Source organism: Vipera ursinii (assembly GCF_947247035.1).
Source record: "Vipera ursinii genome assembly, chromosome: Z".
Classification (NCBI taxonomy): Eukaryota; Metazoa; Chordata; class Lepidosauria; order Squamata; family Viperidae; genus Vipera; species Vipera ursinii.
Window position 1 is genome coordinate 125,707,335 of NC_139517.1, and position 15,954 is coordinate 125,723,288.

A 15,954-nucleotide genomic window follows, 5' to 3' on the forward strand; every position below is an offset into this window, starting at 1 on the left:
AATATACATTATTTTTCATATTTTTTATCAAATGTATATAGCTGCCCTCTCATTGATGTACTAGGCGGCACACAATAAACAAAACAAATCTTAAATAACCCTTAAAAACAATCACTATAAAATATAAATAAGATCATGGGAGAATGCACTCAATTCTCACATAGAGTACAACCATCTTGTGGGCTAGTTGCATTATTGTGTTCGTTATTGCTTGTATGCTTTCCAGAGTCACTTTTAGTGAGAAGGGCAGTTTTATAAATGTGTTAATTGAATAAATAAATTGGAAGCTTTCCATGTAAAACAATGTCTTGTCAACCCATCATCTTATTATGCTCGGCAATGGACAGATGAAACTGCATAATGGCACAGTGGTTAGAATGTAGTACTGCAGGCTACGTCTGCTGACTGTCGGCAGTTCGATTCTCAACGGCTCAAAGTTGACTCAGCCATCTATCTTTCTCAGATCGGTAAAATAAGGACCCAGATTGTTGGAGGCAATACGTTGACTCTGTAAATGGCTTGGAGAGGACTATAAAGTATTGTGAAGCAGTATATAAGTCTAAATGCTATTGCTATTAGTACACATTCTTTTTAAAAATCTAATCCAATCTTATCTTGTTTTGTTCTTTTCTCTTATAAAATGTAGATCTTCAGGCCAGGCAATGCCAGGGGACGTTTGCTCTGGAAATACCAATAGAACAGTTACAATTCCAGCTGGTGAGAACCAGATAAATCAGATTGCCTTAAATCCAACAGGCAGCTGCAGGAAATGTGGTCAGAATGTGGGACCTTAAGAGGTAATATTTCCAAATTATTTACTGACCAGGCTAGAACATTGTTGTTATGATTCAGGGTCAGCCTGTGGGTTCGGCAGTTGGGTCGGACGACTCAGAGGAGGAGGAGGAGGATGTTGAAGACCTTGCAGAGGGGGTTGAAGATCTTGCTGATGAGAGCCCTCAGCCAGGCCCCTCCCACTTGGTCACCACGGAGACCCAGCTGTGTGAGCCTGACAGTGTGGATGAAGATGACCCACAGCTGGCCCTGTTCAAGGACGCCCGACGCAGGAGGCAGTCAAGTAGGAGTAAACAGAGGAAGGCAATGGGGCTTCTCGGAAGGAGGCAGAGAGAAGCCATGCCCTGAACTCTATATAAGGGGAATGTCTGGGAGGGCTGGTTTGCTGAAGGCAACCGCTCGGATAGTTCCTGTTTCTTAAAGCTCTTGTTTCTTGGTTTGTCTTGTTCCGTTTGTTTTTGTAGTAATAAATTTGGCAGGTGTAATTCCAGCCTCTTGCCTTCTTGTAAAAGGGGTTGTCCCTGCCTTTTCTGCAGGGCCGTGAGCAGGCTGGTACAGAACAATTGTGATATCTGGTGCCAAAATGAATTGGCAGTTACAATCTGCACTAGATTTCTTCAGTTTGGAAACCAGCAAGGACTAGACACTAACAGGGTTTGAGTCCTTTTCATTAAATGTTTTTGTAGTGAGGACCCTGGTATATCATCATTTCTTCCCATGGCTCAAGTATTGAATTGCAAATGCAGTTGCAATGACTTTGGTCACTATGGTGACAATATACAAGTGTGCTGACTATATGTAAGAGTATGGTGACTATAGTCTTGGAAAAATAAAGGGACAAACCTGAAAAAGGCTTGTCCTTTATTTTTCTTTGCCAAGAGAAAAGTTTATCCTTTTTGCTTTACAAAGGGAAAAGTCAAAGAACAAAGCCAAGAAAGATGCAAATTCTAATAAAATTATGTAAAAAAAAATAGAATATTTAAATTTATTTTAGAAAGACAATTCAGTTTCCATATTTTTCACATGAATAAAGGACAGAAGTGAGTTTTCGAAATATAAATCTAAGGGACAACCTTCTGATGTAAATGACTGTCCTTTAAAATAAAGTTTGTGTAGTCACTGTATATATGAGCAGAACTCTTGATTTTTCTCCCAAAGCCACCCTTCCTTCATAGTGATGCCCAAAAGACATCTGCTGAGGTGCAGGCTGACTCTGCCAGTCTGTACCTTTACCTCCAAGTAAACATACTAAATGCTTTACCAACTATTCTTGTGGAAATATCTTTGGTGCCTGCAGATACTCAAGAGGCCAGGAATTCCTCAAAGCAGGCAGAGAGAAGTGTACAGCTGTGCATGACTCATATCTTCAACAAATACTGTAGATCCAGACAGATGTTAGACTTCTTCGATGATTTGCATTGGCCTAATGTTAATATAGTTCTGAAAAAGAAGTAGTTGAGGTGGTTTGTTTGATTTTGAAATAATGTTAAGTTCTTTTATGTCTCAAAAGTTCTATCTTTTGCTATTCTTCTAGATTTCAGTCTACAGGAAAACTAACTGGTCACTTGGGCCCAGTTATGTGCCTCACAGTAGATCGTATTTCTAACGGACAAGATCTCATAATTACTGGCTCCAAGGATCATTATATAAAGGTAACCTCTTATGCATTTGTTAAACAATCATATGAAAGTAAACTTCTAGAATGAATTTTCCCTGTTTCTCTCCTGACAAGATTTGGAGAGATACTTGTATGAAACTATTTATGGAATTCAGTAGAGTGGAGTGCATTATCAACCTGTCTTTTACAGTTGAAAGGCTTTTGTCAGGCTGACATTTTTCAAGCACATTTATGTATGAAAAATAGGAATTCCCTATTTGCATTGGAAAAACTTCATTTTTTTTCTTTAAATTTATACAGCAACCCATTTCTCATATATATGGCTCTGTTGTATAAAAAGAACAGTACAACAATTAAAAACAAAATAATAATAATAATTAAAAAAAACATAGTAAAATACCTAAAACTCACAGCATAAAGTCATCTGAATAATCAGTTAGTACTGCAACTGCACTGACTCCATTGTGGATCTACGTGCCCATTAATAAATCTGTCTTCAGAGCCTTGTGAAAAGCCAGCGATATCAGGTCCAATCTGATCTCAGGTGTGTGTGTGGGGATGATGTTCCAAAGCTGGGGGCAGCCATGGCAAAAATATCTTTCTTCCTGGGTCTCTCCAGAGAACAATCCCTGGTTGACAGGAATCTAAAAGTGTTCAACTTTACATGGATTTTGTTTGAATGTTTGAGAGTAAAATAGTTTGGTGTTACGTTTTTAATGAAAACAATATTTTCTGTCCACATTTTCATATATAAAGACCCTTAACTTCATAGTCTTATGCTTGGATACATATGTATAACATAACAACCCCAATCAATCCCCAATAATTGCTGCTACTTAGAAATATTTTAAAATGTTGCCACTGACATATTGCATAATTAGTATGTGGACAAGTAATAGTTAAACCATGGTTTAATTTTTGAATAGAATACTGGTATTCAGTAGGTTAATTATTGTTACTCTGTTGCTCATTTGATTATGGATAGAAGCAGAAACGCTTGAAGTCCATTCCTTTAGATACAATGGTAGTGAAATAATTTCAGTAATGAAACTTTAAAAAATATAAATAAAATTAATCAGGCATTTGTGATTGCTGACTGCCCACGTTATTTGAACTCACAAAAATTTAAAATCAGTAATTACTACTAATACATCATCTCAAATTTTCAAGAGATTGTTAAAAGACTATTGTATGTTCATTAAGAATAATGGATGCATTTCCTCAAACATGTTTGTTTAATTGCTAGCAAAAACAATTCTGCAGATATAAAAGTGTATTCTCCCATTCCAGATGTTTGATATAACTGAAGGAGCTCTTGGAACTGTAAGCCCTACACACAACTTTGAACCTCCTCATTATGATGGCATTGAAGCACTTACTATTATGGGTGACAATCTTTTTAGTGCATCCAGAGATAATGGAATTAAAAAATGGGACTTGGCTCAAAAAGACCAAATTCAGGTAATATTCAAGCACAAAAGGCATTAGGATATAAGAGCCGTTGTCAAAATTATTATTAGAAAAATTATAACTTTAAAAAATTACAACTAAAAGCCAACATGGGTTTGTCAAAAACAGATCATGTCAGGCAAACTTTATTGCATTCTTTGACAAAGTAAACTCATTAGTGGTTCAGGTACAGACATAGTTTACTTAATTGTCAGTAAGGGATTTGACAAAATAGACAACAACCTATTTCTTGGTGAGATAAAACCATGTGGGATAGACAGTACTATCCACCAGACCATTACTGGCTGAACAACAACATTCAACATGTAGCCCTCTGTTATATATCTAATGTTAAACAAGTTGCACACCTCACACGTTCGTGAGGAAAACACGAGTTCAGTCTCCTCACACGTTCATGAGGAAAACACGGCAGCCCGTTGACAGCTGTCAAAAGGGCTGCCGCCGCTCACCCCCCCACCAACACAGCAAGCGGCTGATTTTGACAGCTGTCAAACTGCCACGCAGGCGCAGTACACTGACAGCTGTCAAACCGGCCTGGGCCGCGCATGCGCATTCAACCAGAGCTGTCAAAGCTGCCAGCTGGCCACGACAACAGCTCGCTGACAGCCGTGGCTGCCACAGCTGATCTCGCCCGATTGGCTGCCACCGCGTGGCGGGAGAACACCGCCTGATGATTGGTTTATTATTGTTTGTTGTTACCACAGTTCAGTATAAATAAGGGTGAACCCTGGCGGTGCCTCGCCCGGGACCTGAGCCCAAAAATAAACTGTTAACCGTGCCTGCTGTCTCCTGGTCTTCCTTCGGAATAATCCACCTGGCGACGAAGGTGGGATGCGGGTCTGTTTGTTAGAGCTGAAGTCACTGAGCTGAAGCCACAAGCGAAGGAGGGAAGCCGTCCCACCAGCCGACATTGCTGAAGTCGCTCGCTGGCTAGGGAGAGCCCTCCACCTACGCAAACCACAAGCAGACCTGCAGACCGGACAGCATGGCCAATCTTGGGCACGTCAAGAGAGTTTGACGTTTTCCAGCCAGAAGGCTGGGAATCGCATCTCGGGCAAGTTGAGGGGTACCTCCTCGTCAATAAAAGCTTCGAGGACCGCCCCAGGGCCGCGGCGCTCCTCTGCCTCAGCGGGCCAGCGGTCTACGATGTCGGCGTAGGACTCTGCAGCCCGGACCCCGTGGCCGCCATGCCCTACGCCGAACTACTCGACCGCCTCAACTGGCACTTTTCGCCAAGACGGTCCGAACTGTACTGGCGACTGAATTTCGCTCGCCAATTCCAATGACCAGGTGAGTCAGCCAAGTCCTTCATCGCTACGGTCCGCCAGGCAGCCCGCCGCTGTCACTTCCCGGACCTTGAAGACCGCATTAGGGACCAGGTCATCGTTGGTCTGCGGAACCAGAAACTCCAAAGAAACTGGTCACCAAGCCAACTATGGACCTCGCCGAGTTGACAATCAAAATTATGGCTTACAAAGACAGCCACAGGGAAGACGCGACCCCGTCGGGGAACCCCTTCAGCGGGTCAGTCCATCAAGACTACCCTAGGAACCCCCACCCGGGAGCACCAGAAGAAAAAACCGAAGTGGACGCCATCCGTCCGAGACCTGGCAACCCCCAAGCTCACCGAGAAGGCGACAGAAGACCAGAACGGCCGGCCGGAGGCATGAAAAACCCCGCCATCCGCACCAAATGTGCCAGCTGCGGCGGCAACCACGCCAGGGCCTCTTGCAAATTCCGCAATGCCAAGTGCCATGGGTGCGGCAAAACCGGCCACATCCGGTCCGCCTGTCACAACACGAACCGCGAGACCCTCAACGATCTGGAAGTCGCCCCGGAAGGTTAATACTCCCCCCCTAAATTGCCCAGGGAAACCCTAAGGTCATCTATCTTGACCACTAGCACGGACCAGGGGCCCTTAACCACCAGCTACATCCGCCCAAAGGTTAAAATCCAAATCCGCATACAGGGAGTCCCATGTGAGATGGAGGTAGACTCAGGGTCCTCAGTCTCCATCTTATCTTGGGACACACTGCAAGGAATTGCGCATCAATGTGGACGCCGGTTCCCTCTTAGCCCCTCAAAAAATTTTTTAGCTGACTTCCAGGGCGCCCCGATCAAACTAAAAGGGGAAACCAGACTTACGGTCAACTACAAGCAATTTCATGGTGAACTGACAGCCCAAATTGCAGTAGGGAGGCGAGCCAGCCTCATTGGCCTCGATTGGTTCGAAGCCCTGGGCATAAAAATCATTGGCATCAACCACTCTCAGTCCCGTCAATTAGAAGCTGTCTGCCACCAGTACGCTGACGTGTTTGACGGGACTCTAGGGAAATACAATGGCCCCCCCAGAGGTCCTTCCTATTAGAATCAAGGCAAGGAGAGTCCCCTTCGCCCTCAAGTCTAAAATTGAAGCCGAACTCGACAGGCTAGTCGGCTTAGGGGTAATAGAACCCACTGAAGGGGTCACTTGGGAGACCCCTATAGTCACCCCGGTTAAGCCCAACGGGGAAGTCCGCCTCTGCGCGGACTATAAAGCCACCCTAAACCGTGCATTAAATCCCCACGCCTATCCAGTCCCAGCTGTCAGGGACGTGCTCTCCTCCATCCAGTTGGGCACCATTTTTGCCAAACTCGACTTGGCTCACGCTTTTTTGCAATTGCCAGTCTCCGAAAAGACAGCTGACGCCCAGACCATCGTTACCCACCGCGGGGCGTTCAAGGTGAACCGCCTGCAATTTGGGATCGCTGTGGCACCTGGCATTTTCCAGGAAGCCATGGAGAGAACCCTTAAAGCAATTCCCGGAGTCTGCCCCTACTTCGATGACGTGCTCATCGCAGGGGAGTCTGAGGAAATTCTAGCAGGCAGGCTGCAGGAGGTGCTGCAAAGGTTCCGCGCCGCCGGCCTCAAACTGAAAAAAGAAAAATGCTCCATAGGAGTCCCTGCCACCGAATTCCTGGGCTACAAGATAGATGCTAAGGGAATCCATCCCACGGATTCTAAAGTCCAAGCTATCAGGGCAGCCCCACCCCCCAAAAATAAGGCTGAACTTCAAGCCTTCTTAGGACTCCTTAATTTTTATCACGCCTTCCTCCCCCAGAAGGCAACCATAGCAGAACCACTTCACAGGCTGCTAGATAAAGGAGCCCCCTGGCTCTGGACCCAGTCCCACAATGACAGTTTTCAGAAACTAAAACAGCTCCTATCCAGCAAATCCACAGTCACCCATTACAGGGAAAAATTGCCCCTCTACGTTGCTTGTGATGCCTCCCCCTATGGCATAGGCGCAGTCCTCAGCCATCTCCACAGCGATGGAACACAATCCCCCATCGCTTATTACTCCAGGACCCTATCCAAAGCTGAGCGTAACTACGCTCAGATAAAGAGGCCCTAGCAATAGTGGCAAGCGTGAAAAAATTTCACGACTACCTATACGGCCGCTCCTTCACGATTTTTACCGACCACAAACCACTGCTAGGGCTCTTCACCTGGGACAAATTAACACCACAAATCTTATCCCCCAGAATGCTGCGCTGGACCACGTTCCTAGCGGCTTATTCATTCAAACTTGAACACGAACCCGGGAAGGAAATGGGTCACGCGGACGGATTAAGCAGGCTGCCCCTGCCCACTCTCGAGCTGGATCCTGCACCGGCTGGCCAAATCCTGGCAATCCAGGAACTGCCGGATCACCCCTTATCCGCCAGGGACATAGCCGCAGCGACCAGCAAGGACAAGGTCCTTGGAAGGGTCCTAACCTCGGTCCTAACAGGCTGGCAGTCCACCCCCCCCGGGCCAGAATTCCAACCCTACTTCCTCAGGCGGCACGAACTCTCCGCTCACCTTGGCTGCATCCTATGGGGCAGCCGGGTCATCATCCCAAGCCCCCATAGGCAGCAAACTCTACACTCCCTCCATGAGGGCCACCCAGGTGTGGTTAAAATGAAATCGCTTGCCCGCAGTTACCTTTGGTGGCCAGGGCTCGACGCTGACATAGAAAACCACGTAGCCGCCTGCTACATGTGCCAGCAAACCAGACCACCCCCGCCACATGCCCCCGTCCACAAATGGGAGGTGACTAAGAACCCCTGGTCCAGGGTCCATATCAATTATGCCGGCCCCTTCCAGGGCCAATACTTCCTCATAATCATTGACAGCTTCTCCAAATGGCTAGAAGTCATCCCTGTCACCAGCACGACCACCGCAGCCACAATCAGGGGATTGAGGAGGGTTTTCGCCACCCAGGGGTTACCCGATGTCCTAGTATCCGACAACGGCCCCCAATTTACCTCTCATGACTTCCAGATTTTCACCAGGAACAACTTGATTAGGCACACCACGTCCGCGCCCTTTCACCCTTCCACGAACGGCCTCGCAGAGGTCATGGTGAAGGCCACCAAGGACTCCCTGAAGAAAATCATCTCTGGAGACTGGCACTGCCGGCTGGCACAATTCCTCCTAGCCCAACATTCCACTCCTTGCTCCTCCACCGGCAAGTCACCGGCTGAACTCCGCTGGGGTCGCCGCCTGGTCACCAAGATGGACCGTCTACACCCTGACAGGACAGCCGCGGAATCAGACGACACGCCACCTGTCAAAACCTTCCCTCCCGGCCAACTCATCTGGGCTAAGAACTTCGGGGCTGGCGACAAATGGCTTCAAGGCGTGGTATTAAACCAAACCGGCCCAATCTCCTATCTAATTGACTTAGGGGGAGGAAGGCACATCAAACGACACGCCGACCAGCTGAGACCCAGAGTGCTGCAAAGCCGCCTTCCCCAAATACCCCATCACGTCGCTCAACCCACCCCCACCACAATCACCGCCAAGCCCAGCGCCGCGCACCCGATGTCCCCAACAATTCCGAACCTCCAAGCCCAACAACTTCCACTGCCGGGGGAAGGGAAGATCAGCTCAGCAAGAATCTCCGCCGCTCCACCAGACCACGGAGAACTCCAGCATACTTAGCCGACTACGAATGGGCCGGTAGCAGAACCAGCGAAACTGAGCCAAATTAAAAACATCCAAGGGGAGGGGGAAAGGGGTGTTATATATCTAATGTTAAACAAGTTTTACACCTCACACATTCGTGAGGAAAACACAAGTTCAGTCTCCTCACACGTTCGTGAGGAAAATACGGCAGCCTGTTGACAGCTGTCAAAAGGGCTGCCGCCGCTCACCCCCCACCGACGCAAGCGGCTGATTTTTGACAGCTGCCAAAACTGCTGCGCAGGCGCAGTACACTGACAGCTGTCAAACCGGCCTGGGCCACGCATGCGCAGTTCAGCCGGAGCTGTCAAAGCTGCCAGCTGGCCACGGCAACAGCTTGCTGACAGCCGCGGCTGCCACAGTTGATCTCACCCGATTGGCTGCCGCCGCGTGGCGGGAAAACACCGCCAGATGATTGGTTTGTTATTGATTGTTGTTACCGCAGTTCTATATAAATAAGGGGGAACCCCGGTGGTGCCTCGCCCGGGACCTGAGCCCTACAATAAACTGTTAACCATGCCTGCTGTCTCCTGGTCTTCCTTCGGAACAATCCAGTCCGGGTCCTCCTGAAACCTTGGGGGGGGAGGAGAAAGGTAAAGGAATCAGCGGGTTAATATAAGGAGTGATAGCCTGCGGAGTCACAGGCTATTTCGGGCTCTTCAGGGTCTTTCCAGGCTCCGATGGTTTTCTCCAGGGCTCCCACGGCACCGACAATAAGCTGGTCTGTGCCGTCTGGAGCATAGTTAATCCAGGCTCTTCTGGGCCTTCCAGGCTCCAACGGTCTTCGCCGAGGCTCCTACGGCACCGACAATCAGCTGGTCGGCGCCGTACGGAGGGTGGTTATGGAGAGCGGCTTTTTTGAGCTTTTCCGGTTTCTCCCAGGCTCCGATGATCTTAACCGAGGTTCCCACGGCACCGACAATCAGCTGGTCGGCGCCATATGGGGCTCGGCTATTCTGGGATCTTCCGGGCCTTCCCAGGCTCCAGCGATTTTCACCGAGGGCTCTCCGAAGGACCGGGGATTCTGGAGCAGCTCTCATAATGGAGAACTGTATAGCCGCCTAAAAACAGCCGTTAGCAACTTTTCCTCCATCTCCCCATCACAGAAGATACATACGCTTTTGTGAGGCTCCCTGGGACGCCAGGTTGCCGAGACTCCTCATGGAGCTCAGCTGATTCCGTCCGCCATCTTGGGCAAAAAAAATATGCAGATGCTGTGTGCTGATGTTGAGAAGCAAAAATCACATTAACCAGGTAAAATAATTATTTTAATTTGCTATTATTTTGCAAATATATATTTGATGTTCTTCAGTGAGAGTGCTTTTTTTATTCCTTGCCAGCTGACTGCACACTCCAGTAGAGATGGACTGGCAGACGGGCACATGGACTGGTGGACGAGCAGACGGACGGACAAGCGGACGCATGTGCAGATGGACTGACGGGTGGACGGACGGACAAAACGACAGAAGCAGACAGCATTTTTTGGTTTGCTACAGGCGGATAAGTTAAGTTTGGATTTTTATTTCATAAATATGAGGACTCAAATAGACGTTGAGTATTATATTTGAAATTGACATTTAACTCAGTGTCTTTTTTGGAGTTCAAAATGTTTCTGTTGCATGCTGAAATAAAAATTGGCTATTATTTTGCAAATATTTATTTGATGTTCACTGAAATAGACCTTTTTTATTCATTTTCAGCTGACTGGATGCTACAGTACAGACATATGGACTGGCGGAGGGGCAGACGGACGGATGAGCAGGCAGATGGACTGGTGGACAGATGGCAGATGGCCTGGCAGGCGGATGGACAAGAGGACGATGGGCAGATGGACTGGCAGACAGGCAGATGGGCGGGTGGGCAGACGGACAGAATGACAAGCAGACAGCATTTTGGGTTTGCTGCATAGGGAAAAGTTAAGTTTGTCTTTTTATTTAATAAATATGAGGAGGACTCAAATGGACATTGAGTATTTTATTTGAAAGTAAACCTTCGACCCAGCGACTTTTTTTTGGAAGTTCAAAATGTTTTTGATGTATACAAAAATAAAAAATTTTCTTTGTAGTTCATTGATTTCATAAATTTTGCAGCTCCCAATGTTTTGTTTTTGGTGAGAAACGGGGACGCCAAGTGTTATATATTCAGACACAAACAACCCCTCACACTCATAAGGAATCCCCGGCAGCCGTTTGACAGCCGTCAAATGGCTGCCGTGGCATTCCCCCCACACACACACGCGGCGAGCGGCCGAATCTGACAGCTGTCAAACTGCCACGCATGTGCAGTGCAATGACAGCTGTCAAACCAGCCGGCTCTGACAGCTGTCAAACTGCCTGTCAGGACCCACCCCAAACCACGTCTTAGGAAGACAAAAACTCTTGGAGTCAGGTTTTTAGTCCAAAAGAAATCTTTACTATGACATGCTCGGTTGTAGGAAATGAGACAGGGCTTAATGGTTCCACGATGTAAATCCTTATAAAGAGTTCACGGTTTAACCCCCCTTAATCCCCATTTGGTCAGTCCCCCCATCCTTCCTCTCGTGGGAAAAAGGAAGTTAGGACCCTTTTGTTTATTGCTGTCTACCGTGACAAAAGCCAGATGCTAGCCCCCCCTTTTGTTTCCCCAGTTCAAAAGGCTTCTCCTTTCCTTTGAAATGCCTATTGCCGGTTCAATACACATCTATCCTCTTCTCTTCGGGAGATGGCAGAATCCATGGGATATGTTTGAAACATTCCATTTATGAATATGATATAAATGGATTCTGACAGTCCGCTCTCCTTAGAAGAAAGATGTGTCCATCTGTAGGGGGAGAAAAGAAAAAATAACATGTGTAAATGTTAACTCGGTTTGTTTGGATATTCTGTATGAAATCTCTTAAGCAGCTTTTGTGCTTTAACGTGGTGTTTGCTGACCCATTCATTTTCTGAGGAGGGGAGGTGTTTCCAAGCCACTAGATATTGAGTTGTTCCATGATGTCTCCTGGAATCCAGAATTTCCTTCACCTCGAAATGTTGTTCTCCTTCCACCATGATGGGAGGTGGTGGTGGTGGAATTTTTGTTCGTAGGGGAGATTGTGGTTCTCTCTTTATTAGACTGCAGTGAAAGATTGGGTGTATTCGTCTAAGATATTTAGGTAGTTCTAATTCAACTGTTACTGGGTTTATGATTCTTTTAATTGGAAAAGGTCCAATGTATTTTGGTCCTAGTTTTTTACAGGGTTGGAGAGACTTAAGGTATTTTGTAGACAGATATACCATCTCTCCCACCTTGAACGGTGTGGGATCAGATCTTTTCTTGTCTGCCTGTGTCTTGTGTGCTCGTCTAGCCTCTGTTAATGCTTTTCTGACAATAGGCCAGGTGTATTGTAACTGAGCAATCCATTCCTTTAGTTCTGGAATTACCGGTTCTTTTGGAGTTAGATCAGGTATGGGGTTGAAGCTCTGGCCTGTGGCTACTTGAAAAGGAGTGTAACCTGTGCTGGAGTGAATTGCGTTGTTATATGCCACTTCTGCGAAAGGCAGCAGGTCTGTCCAATTGTTCTGCTGAAAATGTACATAAAATCTTAAATATTGTTCAAGTACAGAGTTAGCCTTTTCTGCTTGCCCATTACCCTGAGGGTGATGACTAGATGTCAGTCCTTGGGTGGTTCCTAACAGAGATAAAAATTCCTTCCAGAATGCTGAGGTAAATTGCACCCCCCTGTCAGATATGATGCGTTGTGGTGCCCCATGCAATCTGTAAATATGTTGTACAAAAAGTTTTGCTAATGCTTTTGCAGTAGGAATTTTTGGGCAAGGTATGAAATGGACTTGCTTAGAGAACAGATCAGTAACAGTCCAGATAACGGTGTTTCCGTTGCTTTCTGGTAGTTCCACAATAAAATCCATGGCTATTTCTTTCCATGGGGCTGAGGGATTCGCCACTGGTTTTAACAGTCCTGGCGATTTCCCTTGTAACCTCTTGGCCATTGCGCAAATTTGACAGCTACCCACATAGCTTTCTATGTCCTTTTTCATAGATGGCCACCAAAATTGCCTTTTAGTTAAGTGTAAGGTTTTTACAAAGCCAAAGTGTCCTGCTGATTTTGTATCATGGCACAGTTGCATGAAATTGATTCTCTGTGTGGCCGGTATATATAGCTTCTCCCCCACCCACGGCAGTCCATCTTTAATTGTGCACACATGTTTATTTTTCTGGAACCATTCATCACTTTCCAAAGATTTCCTGAATTCTATTCCAGTTTGGCTATCTACCTTCGGCTTCATTTTTTCTTGTGCCCTGGTGGTGACTGGTGCTGCCAGTTGTTGTTCCGGTACAAGTGGTTTAAAGTCAGTAACTCTTGTGCTCTTATATTGGGGCATGCGGGATAAAGCATCTGCCAGGAAGTTCTTTCCTCCCAGTAAGTGTTTGAGAGTGAAATTGAATCGGTGAAAGTGTTGGGACCAGTGGGCTTGCTTAGGAGTGAGCTTCCTGGGCGTTTTTAGTGCTTCTAAATTTTTGTGGTCAGTCCAGACTGTTGTGACTCAGGGCCAGCCTGTGGGTCCGGCAGCCGGCTCAGATGTCTCGGATGACTCAGATGAGGGGGAGGAGGAGGGTGTGGAAGACGAACTGGCTGATGACGGCTTGGAGGCTTCGCAGAGCCCCCAGCCGGGGCCCTCTTCTCAGCTGCGTGAGCCCGATAGTGCGGAGGATGATGACCCACAGCTGGCCCTGTTCAAGGACGCCCGACGCAGGAGGCAGTCGAGCAGGACCAAGCAGAGAAAGGCTGTGGGACTCCTCGGGAGGAGGCACAGGGAGACCACGCCCTGAACTCTAAATAAAAGGAGTGTTTGGGGAAGGGCTGGTTGCTGAAAGCAACCCTTCCGTTTGAGGATTCAAGTTCCAGTGTTTTTGTTTCTTGTTCTGTTGTTTGAGTAATAAATCTTGGCAGACGCTTTTCAGCCTCAGACGCTCTCCAGTCTCTACTGTTTGAACAGGGGTTTGCCTTATTGCAAGGCCGGTAGCAGGCTGGTTCAGAACACAGACTTGGAAAGGTATTTTATTTCCTTCCAAAAATTGACGCCAAGTTAATAATGACCACCTTAATGAGAATGCTTCCTTCTCCCATATTGGCCATCGTTGTTCAGTTTCTGTAAGTTTCCTGGATGTATATGCGCAAGGTTGCAACGCCCCCTCATCATTTTCTTGTAGTAATACGGCTCCGACTGCTACGTCGCTCGCATCTGCCTGTATTACAAAAGGTTTGTTGGGATCTGGGTGTTTAAGTACAGGTTCCGCAGAAAAGAGTCTCTTTAGCCTCTCAAATGCTGCTTGACATTCCATTGACCATTTCAGAGGCTGGCTGGGCTTCACGGGTGATCCCCCCTTCGTTTTCAACAAATTTGTGAGGGGCATGGCTATTTGGCCAAATGCAGGGATGAATTGGCGGTAGAAATTTGCAAACCCCAGGAAACTTTGCAATTGCTTCCGTGTGTGGGGGGGTGCCCACTCTAGTACTGCCCTGACCTTCTCTGGGTCCATTTCGATGCCCTCTGGGGATATGCGATATCCCAGATAGTCGATTTTTTCCTGATGAAATTCACACTTCGATAATTTAGCATATAAATGGGCAGCTCGCAATTTCTTCAGGACTGCTCTGACTAGTTTGATATGTTCCTCTTTGGTTTCTGTGAAGATAAGGATGTCATCGAGGTAAACCAGGACCCCCTTATATAGGTGCTCTCTCAGCACGTCATTAATTAATTGCATAAAGACTGTGGGGGCCCCTTGCAGTCCAAATGGCAATACTTTGAATTGATAGCACCCCATTGGGCAGTTGAATGCAGTTTTCCATTCGTCTCCTTCCTTAATCCTAATACGGTAGTATGCTTCCCTCAGGTCTAGTTTGGTAAAAATCTTTCCTTTCGATAGGTGGGATAGCATATCCTTCATTAGGGGAAGGGGGTATAGATTACATTCACTAATTGTATTTAGGTTCCGGTAATCCACAACCAAACGAAAGGAACCATCCTTCTTCTCCCTGAACAGAACCGGGGCGGCTACTTTGGGTTTGGCGGGCTCAATAAATCCTCTTTCTAAGTTTTTCTTTATGAATCTTTCCATTTCTGCCATTTCCCTTGGGCTCATGGCATACATCCTGGGTTTTGGGAGTTTTGCCCCAGGTTTGAATTCTATGGTGCAGTCTGTGGGGCGGTGGGGGGGGAGCTCATCTGCTCTTTCCTCACTGAAAACCTCAGCCAGGTCCCTGTATTCCTCCGGTATCTCTGTTAGCCCCTTCTCTTCCCCCACTGCTCCTTTTTCATCCCTCTGGGTTGGGGGGGGTGTTTGGGGGTTTTACGTTTTCCTGTTCCCCTTTTGGGAAGTTGAGTTCTGCAGTCCTCCAGTTTATCCCGGGGTTCCATTTCTTCAGCCATTCCAGTCCTAAAATCATTGGGCATGCCATGCCTGGGGCCACTATAAATTTTATGTCTTCCTCATGGGACCCCAGGGACATGTGGAGTGGTAGAGTGGCTAGGGTAGCTGGTCCCCCCCTGCTATAGACCCGTCTAATTGACTGAAGGAGATTGGTTGTTTTAGCCTCCTCACTGGGATGCTCAGTTCCTCCACCAGCGTTGGGCTGATGAGGCAGCGGGAACTCTTTATAAGGATTTAAACGTGGAACCATTAAGCCCTGTCTAATGTCAGGACCCACCCCAAACCACGTCTTAGGAAGACAAAAACTCTTGGAGTCAGGTTTTTAGTCCAAAAGAAATCTTTACTATGACATGCTCGGTTGTAGGAAATGAGACAGGGCTTAATGGTTCCACGATGTAAATCCTTATAAAGAGTTCCCGGTTTAACCCCCCTTAATCCCCATTTGGTCAGTCCCCCCATCCTTCCTCTCGTATCATCCATCTCGTGGGAAAAAGGAAGTTAGGACCCTTTTGTTTAATCCACAGAGCCGCGCATGCACAGCTCGGCCGGAGCTGTCAAAACTGCCAGCTGGCCCCGGCAACAAGCCGCCTCAGCCGCAGCCGGCCTCCTGCTTATTGGGTGTCCTATTCTGGCGGGAGATTCTTGCCTGTTTATTGGTTTTGAGTGTTAT

General features: G+C 47.1%; 1 protein-coding gene across 1 annotated transcript; it reads left to right on the forward strand.

The window, feature by feature from the left end:
- The first annotated feature begins 769 nt into the window (after positions 1-769).
- On the forward strand, positions 770-10,334 carry LOC310648429 (kinesin-like protein KIF21A). The gene is made up of 4 exons (XM_083376256.1): positions 770-797; positions 2,327-2,444; positions 3,701-3,871; positions 10,211-10,334. The coding sequence occupies exons 1-4, from the start codon at positions 781-783 to the stop codon at positions 10,307-10,309; spliced, it is 405 nt and encodes a 134-aa protein (XP_083232382.1). The 5' UTR covers positions 770-780; the 3' UTR covers positions 10,310-10,334.
- The last annotated feature ends 5,620 nt before the right edge of the window (positions 10,335-15,954 follow it).